Source organism: Hippocampus zosterae, chromosome 9 (genome assembly GCF_025434085.1).
Source record: "Hippocampus zosterae strain Florida chromosome 9, ASM2543408v3, whole genome shotgun sequence".
In the NCBI taxonomy this organism is placed as follows: Eukaryota; Metazoa; Chordata; class Actinopteri; order Syngnathiformes; family Syngnathidae; genus Hippocampus; species Hippocampus zosterae.
This window is the reverse complement of record NC_067459.1, coordinates 4435379-4462189: the sequence shown is the minus strand read 5'-3', so window position 1 is coordinate 4462189 and position 26811 is coordinate 4435379. Positions and strand designations below refer to the sequence as shown.

Below are 26811 nucleotides of genomic sequence, written 5' to 3'. Positions count from 1 at the left end.
AATAACGCAGAGAGTCAACACTCAATTGAAAGTGACAAATAGTGTTTACAAATGACAATTGCAGTTCACTTTTTCTTCTTCACATAGAAATGGGCTATTCTGGATTTCAAAATGTGAAAGCAAAAGAAAAAGCCATTCAGCGTTATGAACACAGGATCAAAAGGCAACGAGTATTACAATATGTTACATGTAACATACATTACATATGTTACATTTCTGCTATGGGTTTGGACCTTAAAGGGACCGTCACTAACACTGTGTAAACTGTGATATTCTTTTCTTGTTTTTTTTTTTTGTATTTTGTTTTTTTTTTTTTAAACCAGAGACCAGCTATCATTGAAATTCTCACATCACGAAACAACTGACACTCCACAACAGTCACTACATTTCGATAAATAAATAATGAATAAGGACCCTGATCAATGACGACGATTTACCCAGCTTTGCAGTGGCAGTGAGCCATGATTATTTCACCGGTCTTTCTGGCGATGCAAATCACACTGAAACTTCGCTTGACCAGCTCTGACCTCCCTTTTCACACGATCACGGCTTTGTGTTTGGGAGGTGAGACCGGTTCAGGTTCAACTTTCCTTTAAATAAAATAATCGCTGGCCTCCAGGGTTTTGAAAGCCTTTCATTTTTCATGAGAGAAAGGTCCAGGGTTTTCTATTAAAGGGGAATAAATGTCTCTAAAGCAGATTTGTGGTCAAGACACTGGTGAGTCGGACCACCGTTTTTCATTATTCCACATCTCATACAGGCTTTGAATAACTCAGATTTTATCCCCAATACATATTTTAAGCTTCCCTCCAAACCACCTACAGTCTTCAGATGTTAACGTGCCTAAATAGTGGAGATCTCACTTGTTAACTTTCTTGAAAGTGTGCCTTTATAGCCCGCCATCATTTCCTGCCACACAACTAGCTGCACAGGCACCAAAATGTCAACAAAGATCATCCTATTATCAGGCCAAATTGACTTGGTCCTCTTCCGTTCACGATGCAAGAAATAACAATGTTGCTAACTCGAGTGCCATTGTCCTCATAGTTTATTTTTGGAATAATAGCTGCTGAATGGTTCAGAAGAGTTGCTAAATATAGTGAAAATGTCGCTCGAGTGGCAACGCTGGAGACATTTTCCTTACTACATCGCTTTTTCTCGGGTCCACGCGTGTTCCCATGAAGTAGAAGCACAACTTAATGCAGGGGTGCCCAAACTTTTTGGATCGAAGATCTACTTTTCGATCATCTACCCTTACTGGCGTGCATGCGCATGCGCACGCGCACAAACATACACGCGCACACACACACACACACACACACACACACACACACACACACACACACACACACACACACACACACACACACACACACACACACACACACAACACACACGCGCGCTCACACGCACGCACTCACGCGGGGGTGCCCACCAGTGCACTCGTGTACATATGCACGCACACAACGATGAGCAATAGTCGGAACGGGCCGAAAAAGAATGAAAGCTAAAGATACAAACAAACAAATCTTTTTTTCCCCACCCATTTCCTCCTCCCACCCCTTGCGGTCGAATTGGGACCAGATCGCTGGGTCCCGGTCGATTCTCATCCACGTAGTGGGCACTCCTGCCTTAAAATCATAGATAATTCGCTGACTAGCTTAGCGCTTAGTGCCGTTGTTTGCGCATGAGCGGTGATGCAGTCATCTGATTGATTGTCAATTAAGTAACAGGATTGATAATAGGCTGACGTTGAACGTTCGGTGTAGTTAGCACCTTGTTTGAATGGCATTGCCACTGCCAAGGCGTTTTCGACGCTTGTCGTGTGAAAGCCCGGAAGGCGCAGACAAAGAGCCACATGCGATTTGCAAGCCGCAGGTTGGCCACCACTGCACAAGCATATTCCACCAGCCTTTTGTTTTCACTGCGACCTCCTTGATGTGGTGACGTTGGAAACCGGGCACATGTAACGCGGCATGTGGGATGTGTTCAGTGAGCCAAGTTTCAGTGAAGTAGAGAGCAGCAGAACACGTAATGCCCTTGCTGGTGCTTGTTAGAAGAAGAAGCATGTCCCTTTTTTTGAGGGGGTGGGGGGTTGGGGGGAAGCATAGTTTTACAAGATGAATCGATGGGAGCGGAGTTTGAAATCCTCTCTTTGAAGCTCAACCAGCACACTGGCAAGCTTCCCCCTCTGTCTTCAGCCAGAAAACCTTGTGGATTTGTGAAAGTTGGTGAAAAAAGGCCTAGTGCAGACTCTCTAATGCTGAGCAAGTCTTCTTTCTTGTGTAAGTAAGTGCTGCAGGATCGTTTAATACGAATAAAAATGCCAAAAACAAAGGCACGACTAGAAAGGTAGGATCGAGGTGAACAGGAGGAATCATGTTGTGAAGAAAGAAAAAATGGGATGGTGTGTGTAAATACGCACTGGTACATGTCCTACTCTTTTCAGTCAAGTCACGATAGGCCAGATTTTCAGATTTGCTCATGTGTTATCCTTATTGATCCTGTCCTATGGTGTGGTGTAATTTTTTACTCCCTGCTGTGCACTTGAGTAAGTTGTCACAAGGTTCACTTCACTGCCGGCTCTTGGTCAGATAATTCCGCTATCGTGGTCTTAATTTCCACTGCTTTGCTGCAGACATCAAGATCCAGCGCTCCACCAGTGCTGACTTGAACTTGTAAAAACTTCAATTAAAATACTGTCTTTTCCTGTTTCTCCCAAATTAAATGTGACCAATAAGAATTATTAGCATTGGACCAAAAACAGTTGCTTAATCCAACAACCCTCAGCTTTACCATTAAGTGGAAAAAGAGTGAAGCACTAGCTAGTGGCAACAAGCTGATTAACGGATATGTTTTACCTGGAGGCCTCATGTGGAGGAAAGTAGAAATAATACCTTGGAATTATATATTGGCGAGGAAGGTTCTGTTTATTAATATTGGGACAGTGAATTTGAAAAGATGAAAGGTAGACTTGTAGAAGTGGATTTGACCATAATTATCCCTCAAAGGACAAATCCTCAATATGAAAAATTTGGTGTCTTCCATGCTTTGGCTGTCGACTGTTATGCTCTGATCCTCCTGCGAATTTACTACTAAGACCATTGTCATAGACTTCTTCTGCTACCATTTGCACTGGGTCCCACAGAGCGCCCTTTTACTGCCAAAGGAGGGCATGGATTGGTCCACTTGGCAAGTGTGTTGCCATTTATCTTACACCGGTGTAAATATTTGCGTTCACACGTATAAAGTTGCTTACTAAAGAGAGGCGAGTTAACCCCGGTGCAGCCCCACTTGCGTTCACACAGCACTTTCTGCGGTCATGCAATACGATAACACGGAAATGAAACATGCACATGCGTAAATTGTACTTCCTTTTCCCCGCCTTGTTTGTAACATATCGAAAAACCATGGTATATTCTTCTCCAGACAAATCGATGCTGTGGTCTATCAGACACCATAAAAGGATGAGAGAGAGCAAGGAAAGAAGTGCAAAACACCCAGGATGCAAGTTATGCAATACCCGTATGTAATCAACTCTCCTCACGCGCAGCGAGGCTACCCCTGGAGCGTTCACACGTCCCATTTTATATCGGTGCTGCCCCGCAAACTAGCATTTACTACGGAGTAAATTTTTAAACCACCTCCTGAGGGTTAAATTTGCTCCGGTTTAAGCTGTTTTCAGGGGCTACACCAATATAACTTTGTACACGTGAATGCTCTACGGGGGGCAGCCCCGGTGCTACACCGGAGTAAAGGTTGCCGTGTAAGCACCCCTTTAGTCTTGAGACCTGTCATTAGCGTCAAACTGGAGCGCTGTAGGGAGGATGGGTCTGGCTGAGTCCCCAAATACACCTAATTGGATGTAAACTTGGAAATATCCCATGTTTTTTACAAAGGACTATTTAGAGTGCAACGACTGTTTCACAAAAAACAAATGAAGCATCCTGACTCTTTACACTGGCTCCTTAAAGAACCGCTGGCACATGGAACTCGCCTTAAATCAGACACGGCGATGTGCCTGCTTCAGAGACAATGTAAGGCTAGGATCTTCACACAGGGACATGTGGTGAAGGCCTGTGCCCCTCACCTTGACAATGCTGCTGCTCTGACATCACTGATGAGAAACAGGTCTGTCAAAACAGTCAGCCTTCTACTAAGAGACTGGAAACAACAACGATCCACTTCTGAGCTGTCTTTGATAGCTGCTTATTGTGATGGGCACATCAGAGTGGACTCCTGCGACCCTTTTCCTGAACTAGAACTATCCCCAAGGTTTAAACACCATGGTGGCTTGTTATTAGAATTGGCCAATAATGCTGACTACACTTTTAGCACTAAGTTAGGCAAAACAACGTATTACTTACTGTTAAAAGTGATAAATCAAGAAAAAAGTTGGTTTGATATTCCTTGGATTGTACGTTTGAACCTAACAGAGAAGTGAACACCTGAATGGAGAGCACTTTACAACCCACCGTTACCAAGAAGGCTTGGTGATTTATAGTGGATTTGCAGTGGTCGACTGGTTAGCATGTCGGCCTCACCAGGGTCCCGGGGGGTGCTGGAGCCTATCCTAGCTATATTCGGGCAGTAGGTGGGAAGACTGGTTGCCAGCCAATCGCACATAGATGAACAAGCATTTACACTCATGCTCACACCTAGGGACAATTTAGAGTGTTCCATTACCCTGTCATATATGTTTTTGGAATGCGGGAGGAAACCGGAGTACCCGGAGAAAACCGATGCAGGCCCAGGGAGAACATGCAAACTCAACACAGGAAGGCAAGAGCCAGAATCGAACCCTGCCCCTTTACACTGTGAGGCAGACGCGCTAACCGCCCCACAATAATTATTGATATGTTAAAACATTTATCTATTTAAATGGTGATGTTAAAATGTATTTCTGCTATGCTGATCACATCGTGCCTCTCATTAGTTTAGCTGTCCAGTAGCTTGCTAGTCTCAGATATTGACAAAATAAATGTGAATGTGAATAAATGCGTCAAGAAATGAGCAATTTAAGTTAATCTTTTTGGTCTGTCTGGATCTTTTTTCTGTCAGGAAATTTTGACGAATGGTGCTTTGTTTTTTTTGTATTTTTTGGTGGCGGTGCGGGAGTTGTAGCAACGTTCAAGCCTCTTAATTCCGTTACAGCAGTTACATATGGCACAAAGTACCGCTGCTGTTTTGTCACATGAGGCTTAAAGCCTTCCGCCAGCTTTAAGGCACAGGTGTCAAACTACGGTTCTCGAGGGCCGTCATCCTTCCGTTTACCATCCCTCCAAGCTGCAACACACCTGATCCAAAGAATCAGGATTGTTATTAGGCTCCTGGAGAGCATGCTGATGAGCTGATCATTTGAATCTCTAATGTTGCAGCAGGGAGTAATGTACAATCTGCAGGAAAGCGGCCCTCAAGGACTAGAGTTCCGACAACTATGCTTTAAGGTGGATAGTTCTGTCATACTGTCATACAAACCCGCTTGTTAGTTGGTAGCCTCTCTTTTTTTTCAATCCCGTAGACTCTCACACATGCACAGAACATGGCTTATTTTGTGTCATGTTTACCATGACAGACCATTTAATTTAGTTTAATCTGTTGGTTGTGCAAACAGTGGTTTGAACACTGTCAAAGCCAACTTCTGTTTTTAAACAACTAATGTCCGCAAATACAATTAACACTTGTTTTGAGTTGCATAAAAAAAGAGGCAACACTAAAAGAAGAAATAATAAAGAGACGCACATCAACATTGTACAAATATTTTCAATAGCCATACCCATATTCAGGTTAAACAGTGGACACAAGAAAAAAAAAATCAGCCGTGGGTGTTGCAGCATGTTGAAAGCCCATAAAACTGCAACACTAACAAGAGCTGTGAAAGAAAAATGGCATGTAGGTTCTTCTCCCCCTCTTCATAATGCATGGCTAACAAGACAAATGTCCCTGTCTTTTGGCATGAATAATGCATGCATACCTTGCAGTTTATAAACGACAGATGAGCGCTTTATCTGCAGAGGGATCACCTCCACTGAGCACGATGATGGAAACGGGGGAAACCTACATACTTCAGCACAGCAAACTGAGATTCAGATAACATTTCATCGTTTGATTAACTTTGAAACCTAAAGCTTCACATCCGCAAATGAAATGAATGCAATCTGCAAACATTTGACTGAGTCTCGTTTGTGACAGATTAAGAAAGAAACAATAGGTGCAGGATAAGCTCCCAATATACAACAGAATTGCATGGTGGGGAAGCGAGATTGAAAATGGGTGGATGGAGGTTTCTATCTGAAATGGAACAGGAGCTCAAGAGGTGTGAAATGACAAGCTCATCAAATGCTCATGAAAATTAGTTGAGACACATGCGTCACATTGGCAGTGGTTCAGCTGAGGATTCTTAATTCATAAAGGGTACAATGGTAATCAATGCAATGGTAACAGTAATGTTGCTCCGTCTGTAGAATCAAGCAGGCTAAAATCGGCTTTAAATCACATCCCTATAATTGGTTTGTATATGTTGAAGTGTTTATATCTATCTCTCAATCTATCTATTTATCTATATCATGTACAATGTCAAGTGACATGGTGGTCGAGCGGCTAGGATGTCCACCTCACAGTGCAGAAGTGTAGGGTTTGATTCCAGCTCCAGCCGTCCTGTATGCCAGCGGTGCCAGAACCGGCTCCCAATGAGGTTTGATCAGGCCCGCAGGATACCGTATTTTCACGACCATTCGGTGCACCGTATGGTTGGGCGCAGTCTCTTTAATGGGTGCTATTTCTGTTTTTTACACATAGACAAAATGCACTGTATCATTGGCCGCAGTTTTAAAGTGGTAAAACATACGCCAGCTTAAACACACGGCATGCATGCGCGCACGCTAAAAACACGTTAGCTTGAAGCATACGGTAGCATGCCAAGACATACAGATACAAGCTAAAAACACGTTTTTAAAAAGGCAACGGAAGCACAACTGAGTTCCGTTGTATTTTATTTAGCCATCGTACAATGTACTCACGTTTTTCGATCAATCATCACCCAGAAATGCATCGAAGTCCTCATCCTCTGTATCAGAATTGAACAATTGTGCAAGTACCGGTAATCCATCAAAAACGCCACATTCCTCTCGTTGTCAGAGTCACTCTCATTGCCATGTGGCTCCACAGAAATGATGCCGGCTTTGCCAAAAACTCGAACAACAGTGCAAGTGAAGTGTAATTTGGAACTCCCCCTCCACGGGACATGTTTTTGAACAGCTGGTCCTCATAACCTTTGGTGCCCTCGGCCCCACCACTTCTGGGACCCCCTCCAGGGGTCATGTTTTTGAACAGCTGGTCCTCGTAACCTTTGGTCTCCTCCGGCCACACCGGGTCAGATGACATGTTACTTTCTTTGTTTCTGGATTTGCATGAGAGGCGTACCTCCCCACCTCTCATTATCATATTGTCTCTATATAATCTCATGAATGTGTTTCTGCGGCGCGGCCTGATAAAATCGGAGACTCACAGGAGCCCGAATGGATTCCACTCTGACATCGGTAGAATAAAATCTTTTCCCAATCAGCCGTGGTCCCTGAAGTGCTCATTCGTCGGGAAACAGCCACCGATCACCGAGTGTTTTTGAAGACCAGCGAAGCAGCAAACACCATATACCACACAAGCAGACACATTCGTCCAAGCAGCCACAATCCTTTCGCAAATTGTGGCGTAACTCGCCCAGCGCTGCCTCTCACTATTTGTAATGTTGTGTTTGCCATCGATCATCCATTGTTCCCATGCCGTTTGCAACTTTACTTTGAACGTCCGGTCGCAGCTTTACTTTGAACGCCCGGTTGATGCCGATGTCCAGCGGTTGGAGTTCTTTAGTCAAGCCTCTGGGAATAACGGCAAGCTCAGAGTTCATTTGCTTGACTTGGTTTTTCACCGCTGCTGTGAGATGGGCACGCATGCCAAAAGCATAACCGATGGCTTAAAGTTTGAAGTGAGCTTCGTAGGCGTGTCTCTTTGTAGAATTTATTTTCGGAAGTTCTTAGAAACCAAAACCGAAGTTGATTGGCAACAATGCACATTGCCACACTCTATACAGGTGTTGGTACCTGCTTGGGGCTTCCCTTTAGCGTCCACTTACACGCCCACCCTTAACCCATTGGCGGACTGCTCCCCCGCATGCCTGTCCTCTCTCACGTCTGCTTTCTCTCTCTCTCCATATATGTATATATATACGCCCACCCTTCACTTATTGGCCGAATTCTTTGCCGCATGCCTGTCCACAGTCACTCCCGCCTTTTCTCTATATAAACAGCGTGTCGGCTGTCAGTCAGGTTTTGGAACTCGGCATCATAAGGCGTCCTCTCCATTTTGGAGAAAATTTAAGACTTTTATTGGCACCTTACAGTCGTGAAAATATGGTAATTAAAAAATGAAAAAGATGTATAAAAGACACGGAAGGAATATTTTTAATAAGATGCAGTTTGTGGATTATCCGCTACGGGGCACACTGTTTTGTATTTAGTTTGTAAAGTGTAGGCAGGGATTAAATTTTTAATTTTATATGCACGTGTAAATGGTGAAAACATCCTTTCTTTATGAATCTCGTTTAATTTTAAAATGCATGACTATATTTTTCAATACCAATTACTTGTGAAAGTTGTGTGCCTTTGTACAATCAGTGGGATCAGTTGCAATGCATGTATAGATATGTGAATGATCAAAGTAAATTGCACATGTTTCTAAGGAAATCTAAAGTGTTTCATGAAATGTTTGGTAAAAGATATGTTTATTAAATGTCAACCTTTTCCTCATGTTCTTGTGCTTCACGATACAAAAACAAAGGAAATACATGATATTTTGGTTATTTATAGCAGAGTATGGTATAACTTTAATGGTCCGGCCCATTTGACATCTACCGAGGCCGTGTGCGGCCCGCAATGTCAAATGAGTTTGACACTCCTGCTGTATGTAGTTTCCATGTTCTCCCGTGCCTGTGTGGGTTTTCTCCGCTTTCCTCAGACATTCCAAAAACATGCACGGTAGGTTGATTGTACACTCTCTCAATCATCCCTAAGCGTCATTGTGAGCGCAAATGGTTGTTGGTTTGTGTGCCCTGTGAATGGCTGGCAACCCGTTTAGGGTGTGCCCTGCCGACTGCCTAAAATCAGCTGGGATATGTTCCAGCGCGCCCCGCGACTCTTGTCAGGAGAAGCGGATCAGAAAATGGATGGATGGATGTTTATAATGTTCATGCATATTTATTCATTGACCAAAAACTATTCAAATTTAAAAATACACTTAACCTTCCAAATGTTGTGATTTGATGAAGGGATATTAATTGAAAAACCTCCAATTGATTCCCCACTATTAAAAACTGTTAAACGCTGCATATTAATGTCATCATTTTAATACATTTTGTTGGTTCTTTCAATCATGAATACTCACCACTATTGTTGCTGTTTACAATTTACAATCTCAAAGAGTACATCGGGTTGTGGAGTACATTTTTTTTTGTATTGAAAACAAAATGGAGCATGTCCTCAAGCCCAGGACTTGAAAATTGCTGTTCACAGACGCTCTCCATCTGAGTGTGGCTAAGCTTGAGCTTTTTTGCAAAGTGGAATCAACAAAATGTTCAGTGCGTGGATGTGCAAAAGCTGGTTGAGACATATTCCCAAAAGACTTGCAGTTACAGAAAAGCGCGGCTCCCTTAAGGCTGATAAACACAAATGCACAACACATTTATTATTTTCATTTGCCCAAGATTTTGAAAACTATGTATCCTTTCCTTGTGTTTGTGTGGTGGTAAAATTCAAGGGGTACAAACGCTTCTGACAAGGTACTAGACAGTGCGTACAGTTGTTCTCAGGGAACTGTGTGTGATGCGTTGTCCCTTTCACTCATAATGTCTTGATTTTCTCTTTGTGTCCTTCCTCCAGTGGCCATTATGCTCAAAGATGATTATTTTGTGAGAGGAGCAGGCCTACCAGGGAGATTTAAAGCAGAGAAAGTGGAGTTTCACTGGGGGCCAAGCAACGGATCGGAGGGCTCTGAACATAGCATCAAGGGCCGACGTTACCCTGTGGAGGTAAACAAATTTATCTGGCTTTCACATATGTCAACTTACAATGTCCAGCGCTCATATTTGTAGAAGCTGAAGCATCTTAATTTTAAAGCCACTCCCTTTGTTCACTTGCAATTGCATCGGTTTGTTTCCTCCCTCTTGGTATCCTTCACATTACAAGACACAAAGTTCACACTGACAAATAAATAGGAGGGAAGTAACCAATTGTTGTTGATCATGTAACATCATGATGATAATACAGTCAGACCTCGGTTTTTGACCATAATCCGTTCCAGACGGGCCGTTCGAAAATCGATTTGTTCGAAAACCGAAACCAAGCTAATTAAAAACAATTTTACTTAGCACGTCTGCTCCCAATGGAACGCTAAATGAGGAAGCGACTTTTCTTCGTCTACCCGAGGAAACGTCACTTCCTCATGGAAGGAAGGCGAGAGGACTCAAGTGGCGCATTCAAGTGCGGTCAGTTTGGTCGAGAACCAATTTTTGGTCGTAATCCGAGGCATAAAAAAACCTCTAATTCTTTGGTCGAAAACCGATTTTGTTGAGAACAGAGACGTTCGAAAACCGAGATTTTAAAAAAAAGGAATCTAATGGGGTATAGTGGTCTTCCTGTCATGGACACTTTGAACAATAATTTTTCATTCGTCAAAAAACGGATGGATTAATTAACTAACATATAAAGACTCAAAGTCAGACACGAGTCTACAAAATTTTGAGAGGAAATTATTTTCTGATTTATTATATACTGTATACAGTATATATATATATATATATATATATATATATATATATATATGGAGCGGCTGGATAGCTCAGTTGGTAAGGCTTAAGTTTGGCATACGGGAGACGGTGGTTCGAATCCCGCTTGGGGCAAAAATGAGCACATAACACCATCCAGTGTGGGTCCTTGGGCAAGATCCTTCACGCTAATGCCTACCTCATACAATGATGAGAGACAATAAAACGAATGACATGCCGGCTCAGACGTCGCCCGGCCAAACAAGGTCTGCGTCAGGTGCTGGGGAACCAGAGCACCTTGATGAAAAATGGGCTACTGGAACAAAGCGGAGATGAGCGAGATGCGATAACATGGCTCTGTTGGAATGCTACTACTCAAGCAACCGTAGTCAGAGGGGTTACATGCAGAGAATGTGGGCTAAATGGTTACTTCGAAACCCACAGTCACGGTTGACCCCGAAACAACTAGTAGCTCAGTGTTCCAACATCCACAAACGGCAACTGCTGTCACAACTTGAGATTGATTAGGTACAACGCAAGTTCCATGGTGAAGGGCCCCAGGCTGCCAGATCAGAGGAGGAGGTCAGACAAGAGATTGGGAGGCAAGCCCCAATGAATGCAGATGATGAGATTGGGTGGCCAGCCCCAATAAATGAAATGCTGAGCGAGGCAGCAACGGATCTGAAAGCTAAGATCATGGCGAGAATGAAAGCTGGGACCGATGAAAGCTAGAAACCGATTAGCCGTTGTAATCGGTTTCTAGGTTGCCCAGCTTTCATTCTCGCGATGTGAGTCAATTGACTGAGGCCCAGAGAGGTGTGATGAAAAGCCCGATACCCGAGAGGTACATCCAGATGACCATACCTGAAGCACTCGAAACTGCCAAACAAAGGCTCCAAGCCGTGTCCAGTCGCCTAAAGCGGTACACGAAAGAGAATGAGGCCAGACGAATAAACAGGCTGTTCGCAACACAACCTGCGAAAGTGTACACTCAGTGGCAGGGTCCTAACAACAGAGCTGACCCACCAAGACTGGAAACTGAAAGGTACTGGAAAGGCATATGGGAGAAGGAGGTTGCACATAACAGCAGTGCGCAATGGCTGGTGACCGTGAGAGAGGAGCACAGCAACCTCCCTGAACAGAACCCGGTTACCATAACAGTGGCAGACATACAGGAAAGAGTCTCAGATATGAAGAACTGGACAGCATAGCACAGTACAAATGAACCAGCTGCCGAGGGATGGGACTCACCCTGAATGGCTAACCGAAGGGCGAACGATCCTGATCATGAAGGATCCCTCGAAGGGTGCAGTCCCATCCAACTATCGGTCCCTCTTCCAGGGCCTCATCTTCTGTTCCCCATTGTCTGAGACATTCTCTGAGTACGTCATCTGTTGGAGCCTTCTCCTTGATGTATTCATGGAGCTTGGATGTTTCATCCTGGACAGTGGCTCTCACACTCACTCGTCCCCGGCCTCCTTCATTTCAGCTTGCGTACAGTCTCAGGGTGCTGGATTTGGGATGGAACCCTCCACGCATGGTTAGGAGCTTTCGGGTCTTAACGTCCGTGGTCTGAATCTCTTCCTTTGGCCACCTTATTATTCCTGCAGGGTATCTGATCACTGGCAGGGCATAGCTGTTTATTGCATGGGTCTTATTCTTGCCATTGAGCTGGCTTCTTAGGACTTGCCTCACTCGCTGGAGGTACTTGGCCGTAGCCGCTTTCCTTGTTGCCAGTTCGAGGTTGCCATTGGCTTGTGGTATACCAAGGTACTTGTAGCTGTCCTCAATGTCTGCTATTGTTCCTTCAGGGAGTGAGAGCCCTTCAGTGCGGACTACCTTTCCTCTATTAGTCACCATCCGACTACATTTCTCATGTCCGAATGACATCCCGATGTTGCTGCTGTAGATCCTGGTCGTGTGGATCAGGGAGTCTATGTCCCTTTCGCTCTTAGCATACAGCTTTATGTCATCCATGTAGAGGAGGTGGCTGATTGTAGCTCCATTTCTGAGGCGGTATCCATAGCCTGTCTTGGTGATTACTTGGCTTAGGGGATTCAGTCCTATGCAGAACAGCAGTGGGGACAGTGCATCACCTTGGTATATGCCGCATTTGATGGACACTTGGGTAAGTGGCTTGCCATTGGCTTCAAGTGTGGTTTTCCACATCATCGAGTTCGCAACGAAGGCTCTTAGGGTCCTGTTCACCTTATACAACTCCAAGCATTCAGTGATCCATGTATGTGGCATCGAGTCATAGGCTTTCTTGTAATCAATCCAGGCTGTGCACAGGTTGGTACGTCGGGAACTGCAGTCTTGTGCGACTGTTCTGTCAACCAGGAGCTGATGTTTGGCTCCTCTGGTATCTCTACCGATGCCATTCTGTGTTTTGTTCATGTATTGATCCATGTGTCCACTTATCTTAGCCGCAACGATGCCTGACATGAGCTTCCATGTTGTGGAGAGACAGGTTATTGGCCGATAGTTGGATGAGACTGCACCCTTTGAGGGATCCTTCATGATCAGGATCGTTCGCCCTTCAGTTAGCCATCCTGGCTTGAACATTAAAAATCATTAGATGCTGTGGATGTACCAATTGTGATTGCAGTTGCACTGTCAAGCAATAGTAATTGTGTTTCAAGAAAACTAGCCGAAGTGTTTATTTACGAATCCTTCAATGATGGCTTCACGGTCGAGCTCTGTAAGATACACAGAATAATGAAACATAACTCTATATCAGAAAAAATACAGTTAGTTTACTGTTAATGGGTGTTTATAGCTGGGGTTTTTTCCCAGCCGGGATGGGGGGACTTGTCGCATTTACAGATTGCTTCATTCTATTGTAGTTTATTTAATATGAATCCCTCATTTAATGCATTAAATTATCTGTGCAGCAAGGTGAATGAGTGGTTAGAACATCTCTCTCATTGAGATTTCACTTTGGCCTTTGTGGAGTTTGTCATATCTGTGCTCTTCATACAGAATTCAATTTTGGGTGGCATTAGCACATATCGAATGACTTGGTGTTATGATTAAAGGTTTATGTGAAGGACCCACATGCAGGGAAGAAGGGCAGTAAGGCAAGAGTTTTATCAACACGTATTTAAATGACAAAAATGTTTAAAAAACAACAACAACAAAAAACACATGGCACTTTGGAATAATCCGAAAACTAAATGAACGAAAGTCAACCCGCCCAAAAACATTAAAAGAAACACACAATCAGACAAAACTCATCATGATAGGAGAATGTTAACACTACCAGGAATAACAAAGAACCGGCAAGGACAGAAATAAACCAGGGAACTTAATACAAGCAAAAAGACGAAACAATAAGAAACACCTGGACAAAGACATGAGTGGTTAGAGGATGCCTAACAATCAAGACAGGTAAAATCCACACAGGCAAACAAGACATAAAATACTCTAAATGTACGATATTTTCCGCACTATAAGGAGCTCCGGAGTATAAGATGCACCTTCAATGAATGGCCTATTTTCAAACTGTTATCATATATAGGGCGCACTGCTTTATAAGGTGCGTAGAACAGAAGCTACAATAGTGGCTGCGCTTATGTTATGCATCCACTAGATGGAGCTACCCTAAAGGAATACAAAACAATACAGCCTCATTGATGTAGAGTTTTCACAATCGCTGCATCTGTAACAAAGTGCTTGACATAACTTTTAAAATTCTACGCCAATAAATCTGAATATTGATCTATATATAAGGCACATCGCATTATCAGGCGCACTGTCGGGTTTTGAGAAAATTGAATGCTTTTAGGTTTGCCTCATAGTGCGGAAAATAAAAATGGAGGGTGATGATTGAGGATTTCAAAGGAATGAAAAAAAATGACAACTGATTGTGTGAGCATGCTCGTCTGGTTTCTTCCTGACTATTGTCAGAACGAGCTTCCTCTCAACTCGAGAGGTACAACATGATTGAGCGCCTCTTTCACTTCGACATCTTTCCTTGCTCGCCTGAATATGTGTGACCCGAATCTCTGTGTGGTGTGCAGTACAACTATGGAGCAAATTGTTAATTGAATCTCCTCTTGAGGGATTATAAAGAGTATTAAAAAAAAAATAGGGCGCTATGGAAATGATGCACTGAGAATTTTAGCAGCATAGTCTGAAAAGTTAAACCAGTGAAACATAAAAAAGAATGACTCTGAATGTCGCCAACATATGAAGTTCCAGTGAGACTTTTCTCATACTTATTGTGTTTCTTGGGGTTTGACTGTCAGGTGACCCAAGACCCAATACACCAAACCAGAGAGGACCAATCGAAGTGCATAGCGGTTAAAAAAAATCGAGCACACCGTAGACATTGAACACTTTGATTTATCTGTACGTGGGGAGATAGCGGCATACAAGTTCAAGGACGTGTATTTGCTATTGTTGCTGCTGTTGCAATTATATGAGGTTAAACACGACACATGCTGGACGATGCCTTCGTTCTGTCATCGTTGCGACAGGTGTGTCCGTAATATGGCTCAGTCTGAACAGGGCCAAATCCTCTTTGGACACTTGCTAAACACAGTATAGACAGTCAGCCCTAAAAATCAGTTTGAGGAGGAATTTGATACACAATTTGATATGTTTTGTAATTTTACACACCACTCAACACCGAACATGACAGGACAGCGTGTAGAGAGCCCAATCATTTCTGGCTGGAGGATAGCTGTGCCTCAACATGCACCTACAGTATCTCTTGTCTTATTGAACACAAGCTACTGCACTTTGCAATTTTTAATTTGTGTATGAACGCTCACAATTTATTTATAAGGAGCGTCAGCGCAGAGCGCCGATGCGTCTGTGGAACCGAGAGTCGTGGCTTGGAATTGAAGCACATTTACATGGGACAGTAGATGAGAGCCTATTTCGTTAATGGACGCTACAGCTTCTTGTTGCTTGCAAAACTAGCTTGTAGTGGATGTTTGCACAGTTTCAACATGACTTCTTTCATCCACTGGTGAAAAAAAACACTGATTCGCTCCTCTTTCATCTATAACTACTTCAAACAACAAAGTGTATGCAGGAAAAGTGGTTAAGATTGCACGACTGTCTGTGTCTTGTGTGTTGTTTTGTATTATTTTGTCATTTTATGTTAATTGTCTTTTTTGATTGAGGCGCGGGCACCCGCAGCGGCTCCTCTTCTTGTCTGGTTGAGAGGGAAGGGAAATTTCATCTGTGCTGTGTGTTGCACATCCAGCGCATTTGACAATAAAGTTGTACTTGATTTGATAAAAAGCCTTGTGTGTTGAGGAACCTCGCCGGGGAAAGCTGACTTCTACGTCATCACATTTTGATCAAATGGACCAATCATGAGAGATGACACGTGCGGCAATTTAGGCAGAGTAACAATTCAGTGGTGTTGGAGTACAACAGACATAAAAAACACGCAGCACAGCGGCCTTCAAGGGCCAGACCTGGACATGCCTGATTTAATGTTTAATGTGCATGTAAACCTCAAGTGTTTTTGGCCGTGACATTTTTTTGACCAACATTATCTGTCCTTGTTGTTTTGCGCCTTCACAGGCAGCGTGTTTACAACAGAGCTTTTTTTAATTGAGCAGAGAAAATTAGCGCAATTAGGCTTCCTCTGCTTTTCCACATCTATTGACAAAGACCCGCGACCAGGGGCGCTACAACCGCAACAAAGTACAAGCAAGGTAGCAAGCAAAACCTACGACTTGTGTCCGCAGTGCTGCCAACATATGATCATTATATTTAGGAATGTTTCTGATCACTCCAGCAAATGTTTTTCCAAAAAACAGTCAACAGTGGTTTTGATGTTAGCATGATTCTTTCTTTTTTTGCACAGTGAAGATAAAAGGAGTATGAAGATTTGCCCTGATCATACTGCATGAAAATCAAAACTTTCATATCCTGTTCATGTTGAGTATATTGTAGGTTATCAAAGTTATCACTGTTATTACAAATTATACTCTCCACCTAGCTATCTATATATTTCGGAGTCCTGTCTAGGAACAGCTAACATGAGTTGAGGGCTGCTGATGTATCGAGTAAAATGTACTCCTAATTCTAACAATACATATCGAAACGTGTAATTTATTATTTATTAATTTATAACGTAATTTATTGAAACAAGACAATCCACTTTTTCTCAATACATTAAAATAAAAAAAAATAGGAAGTTGAAGTTAGCACTTTGGCTTGGCCCTCGGGGAACATTCCAGTTTCTCATGTGGCCCCTTTGCAAAATTACTGTCACGTTCTGTCCGAAGCGATAGCTATCGCTTCGTGCAGAACAAATGAAATAAAGGTTGGATCCCCGGAGAACAGACAACGAAAAAATCTTGTCAACAAAAAGTGTCTTTAATGACAAAAGAACAGAAAGAGCCCGACAGGGAAAAAACGGTAACACAAAACGCTGGTCAAATAAGGACCAGGAAATAACAAGAAGGGTACTCTAACAGAAAACGCTCGCGGAAAAACAACACGACGCGAGGAGGACCTGAATTTGGCGGAGATAAGAGCAATACAACAACTAGGAGCAAAACGCGAATAACGGCCGTAAGGCAAAAAGGCAACGGGTCAATTGACAATAGCGAGATCGAGCGCGGGTGCAATATGGCACGGCATGGAATTCTCCGGCAGTGAGATGACTGCCGGAGTCGCTTGATAAAGGCAGGTGATCAGCCCGAAATTCACAACAGGTGTGCAGTCGGGGAAAAGAAAGCCCGCCCCCTGCAGGCAGGCACGGAACGTGACAGTACCCCCCCCTCAACGGACGCCTCCCGGCGGACCTCCCGGTTTGGAAGGGTGAGCGGTGTGGAAGTCGCGCAGAAGGGACGGGTCAAGGATCCAGGAGCGAGGCACCCACTGCCGCTCCTCAGGCCCGTAGCCCTCCCAATCGACCAGGTATTGGAAGCCCTTGCCCCTGCGCCGAGAGTCCAGGATGGCACGAACCGTGTACACCGGGTCACCGTCGACGACCCGCGGAGGGGGCGGCGGCGTGGGAGGAGGAGCCAAGTCACTGGAAGAGACGGGTTTGAGAAGGGAGACGTGGAAGACGGGGTGGACCTTCATGGTAGGAGGTAGACGGAGCCTGACAGCAGCCGGGTTGATGACGGCCTCAACCTCGAAGGGACCAGTGAATCGAGGACCCAGTTTCGCCGAGGAGCCGGCCAGGCGAAGGTCCCGAGTAGCCAGCCATACCTTCTGCCCCACCAGATAGGAGGGGGCCGGGCGCCGACGACGATCCGCGATTTGACGATTCCGGGACGCCGTGCGGGACAATGCCGCCCGGGCCTCCCTCCACACACGATGGGCCCGCTTGAGATGATGCTGGACGGAAGGGACCTCCACCTGCCCCTCCTGTGACGGGAACAGCGGCGGCTGGTAGCCGTAGGCAGACATGAACGGTGACCGGCCGGTTGCGGAGGAGACGAGGGTGTTGTGCGCATACTCCACCCATGGCAAGTGGTCGACCCATGATGCGGGACGGTGGAGACACACACAGCGGAGGGCCGCCCCCAGATCCTGGTTGGCGCGCTCCGCCTGTCCGTTAGATTGGGGGTGGTAGCCGGAGGTCAGGCTGGCAGTGGCTCCGAGGGACCGGCAGAACCGCTTCCAGACGCGAGACACGAACTGGGGCCCCCGATCAGACACAATGTCCGTCGGAATGCCGTGGAGGCGGAAAACGTGTTCGACCAGGAGGTCGGCGGTCTCCAGCGCCGACGGTAACCTGGACAAGGGCACAAAATGAGCCGCCTTGGAGAAGCGGTCCACGATCGTGAGCACGACCGTACGGCCCCGGGAGGGGGGAAGGCCCGTGACGAAGTCCAGAGCGATGTGGGACCAGGGGCGTGGCGGAACGGGCAACGGTTGGAGCAATCCCGCCGGAGGTTGACGGGAAGACTTGCCGCATGCGCAGGAGGTGCAGGCCCTGACGAACTCCGTCACGTCGCTCCGGAGCTCCGGCCACCAGAACCGCTGGGAGACGAGTTGCACCGTCCGGCTCACCCCCGGATGGCATGCCACCTTGGATCCATGCCCCCACTGCAGGACCTCCGAGCGCAGGGACGGAGGCACGAACAGTCTCCCCGCCGGACACCCCGCCGGCACCTGAACCCCCTCCAGGGCAGTCTGGATCCGCTGCTCAACCTCCCACTGGACGACCCCCACGATGCACTGAGCTGGGAGGATGGTTTCCGGGGGCCGGTCCCCTCCCGTGGGGTCGTGGAGACGGGAGAGGGCGTCGGGCTTGGTGTTCTTCGACCCGGGGGAGTAGGTGAGAATAAAGTCGAACCTGGTGAGAAACAAGGCCCACCGGGCCTGACGGGGGTTTAGTCTTTTGGCGGTACGGAGGTAAGCAAGGTTCTTGTGGTCGGTGTAAACGGTAAAAGGTTCCTTTGCCCCCTCGAGCCAGTGCCGCCACTCCTGCAAGGCGGAGACAACAGCTAACAGTTCGCGGTTGCCCACGTCGTAGTTGGATTCGGCCGCTGTGAGTCGGCGAGAGAAGAAGGCGCAGGGGTGCAGCTTCTGGTCGATGGGCGAGCGTTGAGACAGCACCGCCCCCACCCCTGAATCCGAGGCGTCCACCTCTACAATAAAGGGAAGATCAGGGTCAGGATGTTGAAGAACAGGGGGACTGGTAAACGCCGCCTTTAAGTCTGTGAACGCAGCGTCCGCGGTGGAATCCCACTTGAACGGGGTCTTAATAGACGTCAGGCGGGTCAAGGGGAGCGCCTTCTGGCTATAGGCCCGGATAAACCGTCTATAGAAATTGGCAAACCCCAGGAAACGCTGCAGTTCTTTACGATTAGTGGGAACCGGCCAGTTCGTGACTGCCTGTGTCTTGATGGGGTCTGCTCGTAACCTACCCCGCTCAATGATAAACCCCAGAAAGGAGATTACGGGAACATGGAATTCACACTTCTCTGCCTTGACGAAGAGCCGGTTTTCTAATAGGCGCTGTAGCACCCGCCTAACATGTTGCTTGTGCTCCTGTAACGACCGGGAGAAAATCAATATATCGTCCAAGTAGACAAAGCAGAAGATGTTGATCATGTCTCTTAGCACGTCATTTATGAGGTTTTGGAAGACGGCAGGAGCGTTAGTGAGACCGAAAGGCATCACTAAGTACTCAAAATGGCCTAGAGGGGTCTTGAAAGCGGTCTTCCATTCATCTCCCTCTCTGATACGGACCAAGTGATAAGCGCTGCGCAAATCTAACTTGGAGAAAATGGTGGCGGATTGCAATGGGGCGAAGGCGGAATCTAACAAAGGAAGTGGGTATTTATTCTTTATGGTTATCTCGTTTAACCCACGATAGTCGACGCAGGGTCGCAGGGACTTGTCCTTCTTTCCCACGAAAAAAAACCCCGCCCCTAACGGTGAACGCGAAGGTCTAATGAGACCTGCGGCGAGCGAGCTGTTAATGTACTCCGTCAACGCCTCGCGTTCAGGCCGAGACACCTGATACAGCCTCGAGGTCGGCAACGGAGCGCCCGCCTGCAGGTCTATTGCGCAATCATAGGGGCGGTGTGGAGGTAAGGAGCGCGCGCGGTCCTCGCTAAAAACCCCCTTGAGGTCCCGATAGCAATCCGGCACTCCGTCAAGGCAGATATCCTCGGGGGGTGTGACGCGTTTATACCCCCCGACGGCTGACTGTAAACAGTGCTGATAACAGTACGGACTCCAACTATCTATTGCTGGGCGCGCCCAGGAAATTACGGGGTTGTGTACCCTAAGCCAGGGTAACCCAAGGATAATAGGAGCGTTGCGGGACCGCATTACCAGAAAACGCCGATGCTCGACATGGTTACCCGAAAGTTGCAGTTTCAATGGCTCCGTTCTGTGCGTAACGACCGCCAGGAGACGCCCATCGAGATCGCGAACCCGCTTTCTATCAATAAGCTCCTCCAAGAAACAACCCAACTCGGAGGCGAGCTCGGTGTCCATCAGACAATCGTCTGCTCCTGAGTCTACCAGGGCCCGAACCCGCCTCGACCGGGAGTCACCAAATATCTCCCCCTCAAGTTCCAGTCTGTTGGGGTGTCCCGATCGCGCGTCGGCTTGTCTAGGCTCGGGGGTTAACGCGCGGGATCGTGACTCACAGTACTCGGGATAGACGTGAAAAGATGATCCCGGAAGGCTGGTTGTGGCGTGAGGAGAGGTTTGGGTGTTGTCTCTGGTCGTACGACGGCTGGCACGGCGACTTCCTTCCTCTCCGCCAACGTCCTTGCCACCCAGCTGCATGGGTTCCGCCGCGGCTGCCGTCTCCCGGAATACTCCCCGATGTTCCTCACGATGTGGAGAGTGTCGATACGGGAAACGATTTCCCCCACGCTCCCGGCCCCGCTCCCTCAAGCGATTGTCCATGAGGAGAGCGAGGTCAATCAGCTCCTCCAGGTCGGTGCTGTGGTCGCGGGTCGCCAGCTCGTCCTTGAGCTGAGAGTTCAGGCCGCGTCGAAACAGTCCACACAATGCTCGATCACCGTATCCGCTTTGTGCTGCCAGAATCCGGAACTCGATCGAGTAGTCGGCGACCGATCGTCTTCCCTGGTGGAGGGCAAGTAGCCGACCCTCTGCCTCTCGGCCCCGCACGGGATGGTGGAACACCCGGCGAAAGGCTGTCACGAATTCAGGGAACGATGATCGGAGACTCGGCTTGGATTCGCTGGTCGCAATCGCCCATGACGCCGCCGGACCTGTTAACAAACTCATGATATAGGCCACTTTGGCAGCATCATTAGCGTAGGCAGACGGCTGTTGGTCGAATACGAGTGAGCACTGGTGAAGGAAGTGACCACACTGCCCATGCTCACCCCCATAGCGAGGGGGGTGTGGAAGCGATGGTTCCCTCGACAAAATGGTATGAGAGGGGAACGCTTCCGGGGTGGCTGGATGGCCCCCGGAGGAATGGGGTCTCCGTTCCTCCACCCGTGTTAGACGAGGCTCGTAATCGTCGAGCCGATGAGCCAGCATGGAGACCGCGCCTCGGAGTTCCGAAATGGCTTGGCCCTGCTGACTCATCTGTTGCTCTTGTCGTGCAAGAGCGGACAATATTTTTTCGACATCTGCGGGATCCATGGAGGCCGGAGAATTCTGTCACGTTCTGTCCGAAGCGATAGCTATCGCTTCGTGCAGAACAAATGAAATAAAGGTTGGATCCCCGGAGAACAGACAACGAAAAAATCTTGTCAACAAAAAGTGTCTTTAATGACAAAAGAACAGAAAGAGCCCGACAGGGAAAAAACGGTAACACAAAACGCTGGTCAAATAAGGACCAGGAAATAACAAGAAGGGTACTCTAACAGAAAACGCTCGCGGAAAAACAACACGACGCGAGGAGGACCTGAATTTGGCGGAGATAAGAGCAATACAACAACTAGGAGCAAAACGCGAATAACGGCCGTAAGGCAAAAAGGCAACGGGTCAATTGACAATAGCGAGATCGAGCGCGGGTGCAATATGGCACGGCATGGAATTCTCCGGCAGTGAGATGACTGCCGGAGTCGCTTGATAAAGGCAGGTGATCAGCCCGAAATTCACAACAGGTGTGCAGTCGGGGAAAAGAAAGCCCGCCCCCTGCAGGCAGGCACGGAACGTGACAATTACTTGCCAACCCCTTTAACTAAGGTATTAAAAAACAATTAAAAAAAAACGTTTAGACCTCAAACAATAACCCTTTCTTCTATAAAGCAGTGGTTACCTTTCCATCATAAAAGCAGAGTTGACCTGACCATTAGATTACACATACACACTTTACACTTAGATTACCGTATTTTCACGACTATTCGACGCATCGTACTAATGGCCGCAGTCTCATTAATGGGTGACATTTCTGTATTTTACACATACACAGGACGCATCGTACTAATGGCCGCAGTTTTACAGTGGTAAAACATATGCCAGCTTAAACATACGGCATGCATGCGCGCACTCTAACACGTTAGCTTGAAGCATACGGTAGCATGCCAAGACATACAGATAAGATAAAAACACGTTTTTAAAAAGGCAACGAAAGCAGAACTGAGTTCGGGTGTATTTTATTTAGCCATCGTACAATGTTCTCACGTTTTTCGATCAATCATCACCCAGAAATCCATCAAAGTCCTCATCCTCTGTATCAGAAGCAGAGGACTGCACATCTCAGTTGTCATTGAATACATCACATGCTAGTGTGAGTTGCTAAGCATTGCCGAGCGGAAAGAAGGAGTAGCAACAGCAAAGTCAACATTTCTCTCGTGTGAAGCTTTCCCACATTTGAAAGTAAAGAACAGAGCGAAACATGGTGGCAGCGCGTGTGTGTGTAGAAAGAATTGAACAATTGTGCAAGTACCGTAATCCATCAAAAACGCCGCGTGTGCAAGGGTCACATCGGTGAGTTTAATCATGTAGTCGAAGCAACTTCAAACAATTTTGAGAAATACAACAGTTCACTGTTTTCTGGGAATTGTTTTATGATTTGAAAGAGAAATATTATTATACTGAGAGACTAGTTTAATAATAATGCGGGGGGGGGGGGGGACAGCTGGAAGGCTCACTGAGTGTGCCCTGAGTAGCACTTTCATATTGCCCTTGTTTGCCTACTGCCACATATCGCAATGCTATCTCTGCCGAAGAAGAATGAAAAAGTAATATACAAACATACAAATACACTTGCTTGCATAATCCCACACACATATGAACACATTGTGGACAACAGAAAAAGAGAGCAGCCTGTTTAATCCGAGAAGAACATGTTTGTGATGTACACTATTAGAAGGAAATCATTTGAATAGTGACAATGGAAATGGGTCAGGTAGAATTGTGCTGCTTGTGATTAAGAGTGTGCGCACTCAACCGCACCCGTCCACACACACACACACACACACACACACACAAACACACACACACACACACACACACACACACACACACACACACACACACACACACACACACACACACACACACACACACACATACACACACAAACTAAACAAAACGTTTTCACTCCATTGACAAAATGTAGGTAGGTATCTTCCAAAGGCAAAGAAGTCTTACGTGACTCTTTAAATCTTTGTAAAAATTATATTTTTGCGTCATACAATGAACAAGGAAAGGATGAATGGATGACTGGTTAGCACATCCGCCTCACTGTGCAGAGGAGCAGGGTTTGACTCCCTGTGGGGAGTTTAGATGTTCTCCCCGGGTCTGCATAGGTTTTCTCCGGGTACTCCGGTTTCCTCCCATATTCCTAAAACATGTGTGGCATTTTAATGGAGTGCTCTAAATTGTCCCTAGGTGTAATTGTGAGTGCAGATCAGCCTACATTGTGTTGTTCTTTGGGGTCATTCTATGGTTGATTACATGGCCGTCTATTTTAGCTCTGATGTCATCAGTAATTCTATTTCTTTCTTTCTTCTCCCCTCCCCCTCCTCTCCCTCTTGGTTCTTCACCTCCAAATCTTCTTCCTCAACCTCATCTAATTCTCAATTCTCACTTCTTCCTGCTCCCTCGATTGTACTCCACACCAAGAACTTACCTGCGGGTTATCATGGTCAGGCTGATTGCAAAGTGAAGTAGTTATTTACGACAGTTCTCCTTTGACAGAGTGGCCAGACGGTTGGCAGAATAGTGTAAATAATAGCCACAAACGGATATACTTTTGCAAGGAGTGTGTTGACCGGTTGGTGTATCAAACAGTGAGTTGGGTGTTACAAAATTGCAGTCACTACAAAACATTCTTCCGTACCGCTTGATCCTCACTAGGGTCGCGGGGGGTGCTGGAGCCCATCCCAGCCGTCTCCGGGCAGTAGGCGGGGGACACCCTGAATCGGTTGCCAGCCAATCGCAGGGCACACATATACGAACAACCATCCACGCTCACACTCACACCTAGGGACAATTTAGAGTGTTCAATCAGCCTGCCACGCATGTTTTTGGAATGTGGGAGGAAACCGGAGCACTCGGAGAAAACCCACCCAGGCCCGGGGAGAACATGCAAACTCCACACAGGGAGGCCGGAGCTGGAATCTAACCCGGTACCTCTGCACTGTGAAGCCGACGTGCTAACCACTGGACTACCGGGCCGCCACTACAAAACAGAGTTTGTGCTTTTAGGTTTTGCAAAATCTATGAGTGGTTATGCGATAAATATTCAGACTTTTAAAAATGGTGTGACAAGAATCTTTAATAGAGTTAAACCATTCAGAAAAAAAAGAAAATTCAAGCATTGCAAGTGTTGCAAGCCCGAAATCACCAGAGTGCCAAAGGAATTCACAGGGCCACGGTTGACAAACATTAACACCCCCAGGTGTAAACCCCACCTCCCCCCTCCCAACAGGCAAAAAAACCCCTCCAAATACCCCACATGGGGAAATAAGAAGAATCCATGAGAAGTAATCACAGATGGGGAGAATGCCTCTTGTGGGATGACCAGGCTGCATTGAATGCCTAGTGGGCACCGTTTAACACATAACGCGGTGCTGAACAATGTGCCAGTGATTCTCAAGATGCGGTTGCACTTATACTATGTGGGGCTCTCTAATGTGGTACCTGAAATCATTGAAGATTGGGATTTTTTCACTTGTGGCTGTGAATGCAGCCTGTTTAAATGTTTAATATTTTCATAATTTCTATTGGGCGGCCTGGTGGTCCAGTGGTGAGCGTGTTGACCTTACAGTGCAGAGATTGTGGGTTCAATCCCATCTCCGGCCTCCCTGTGTGGAGTTTGTTCTCCCCGGGCCTGCGTGGTTTCTTTTCGGGTACTCTGGTTTCCTCTAACATTCCAAAAAAATGTATTGCAGGCTGATTAAACACTCCAAATTGTTCCTAGGTGTAAGTGTGAGCGTGGAGGGATGTTCATCTCTGAGATAGGCCTTGTGAGGATAAAGCTGTTCAGAAAACGGATGGATAATTTCTATTTAACTGTTTCGTGAAATATCTTTTGATCGAACCATTATTGAAGTACGGCTGTTTCATCTTCTTACAAAATGTGTGAGAACCGTGGTCTGAGTGAAATGCTGCAGACTGCATGATACTACATTGTCTTACATTCCTTACAGCAGGTGTCACCAACATTTTTGAGGGTGAGAGCAGCTTCATGTGTACCGATTGTGTGAAGGGCTACCAAATTGATACACGTCTGAAATAACATTTGTCCAAAATACCTTCAATAATATGAGGATGTGTTATTTTTAATACTTGATGATTTAAATTGTCAGACTTTGATCGTGTTTCGAAATGTCTCACAGTACTGCCAATGTTTGCATTTTTAAATAATAATTTCTACTAGCAAATCACAATGTCCAGGCACTGGCGGGCTACTCAAGTGGTCTTCACGGGCTACCTGGTGCCCGCGGGCACCATGTTGGTGACCACTGCCTTACAGTAATGTCAAATAAGTATAATTATGGAAAATACCTCTGCCATGTTGTTGTTTTTGGGTTTTTTTTTCCATGAACCCTTAAACCCACTATGCCACTCTAGTTTAATGTATATCATGCTGATGTAAACAATTTGAGAAACCCAGCTACATGCAATCCGTAGTGACCGAGTGGCGCTGGCCCATTCCGCATGACTTCACATGACTTCCCCTTTAGTCCTTTCAAACATGAATTCAAGACAAACTTTGAGAGGACCTGGTTAGAATACTGTGAAAAGTAAAAGTAAAGCCCTCTTCTAAAAAGTTGTGTAATACAGCTTTCCCTCATCAACTGACCTCAATTCAGTCTTTGTGTGATGTGGTTTTCCCACATGGACTGAATACACGCAAGCTCAAATTCATATTGCTCAGAAAAAAAGACAACACCAGTCAACTGTGTGACTCAGCTAAACTTTGTCTAAATTTAACTTTGGCTCTTCCATAGAGGGTCGGCGGCCCTACCGGTAGTCCAGTGGTTAGCACGTCGGCAATGAACAAGGAAAGGATGAAAGGATGACTGGTTAGCGCATCCGCCTCACTGTGCAGAGGAGCAGGGTTTGACTCCCTGTGGGGAGTTTGGATGTTCTCCCCAGGTCTGCGTAGGTTTTCT

The 26811-nt window shown here is 46.2% G+C and overlaps 1 protein-coding gene across 3 annotated transcripts in view; it reads left to right on the top strand.

Annotated features, from left to right (window-relative positions):
- The window catches only part of LOC127607030 (receptor-type tyrosine-protein phosphatase gamma-like), a 399557-nt gene that overhangs the window by 220999 nt on the left and 151747 nt on the right, over positions 1–26811 (top strand). For 2 of the 3 annotated variants that reach the window (XM_052075037.1, XM_052075036.1), the window contains exon 4: positions 9930–10078. In XM_052075037.1, coding sequence (XP_051930997.1) covers positions 9930–10078 — 149 coding nt within the window. Of the gene's footprint in view, positions 1–1923; positions 2286–9929; positions 10079–26811 lie in introns of those variants that run through there. The other variant, XM_052075038.1, reaches the window with a different exon arrangement.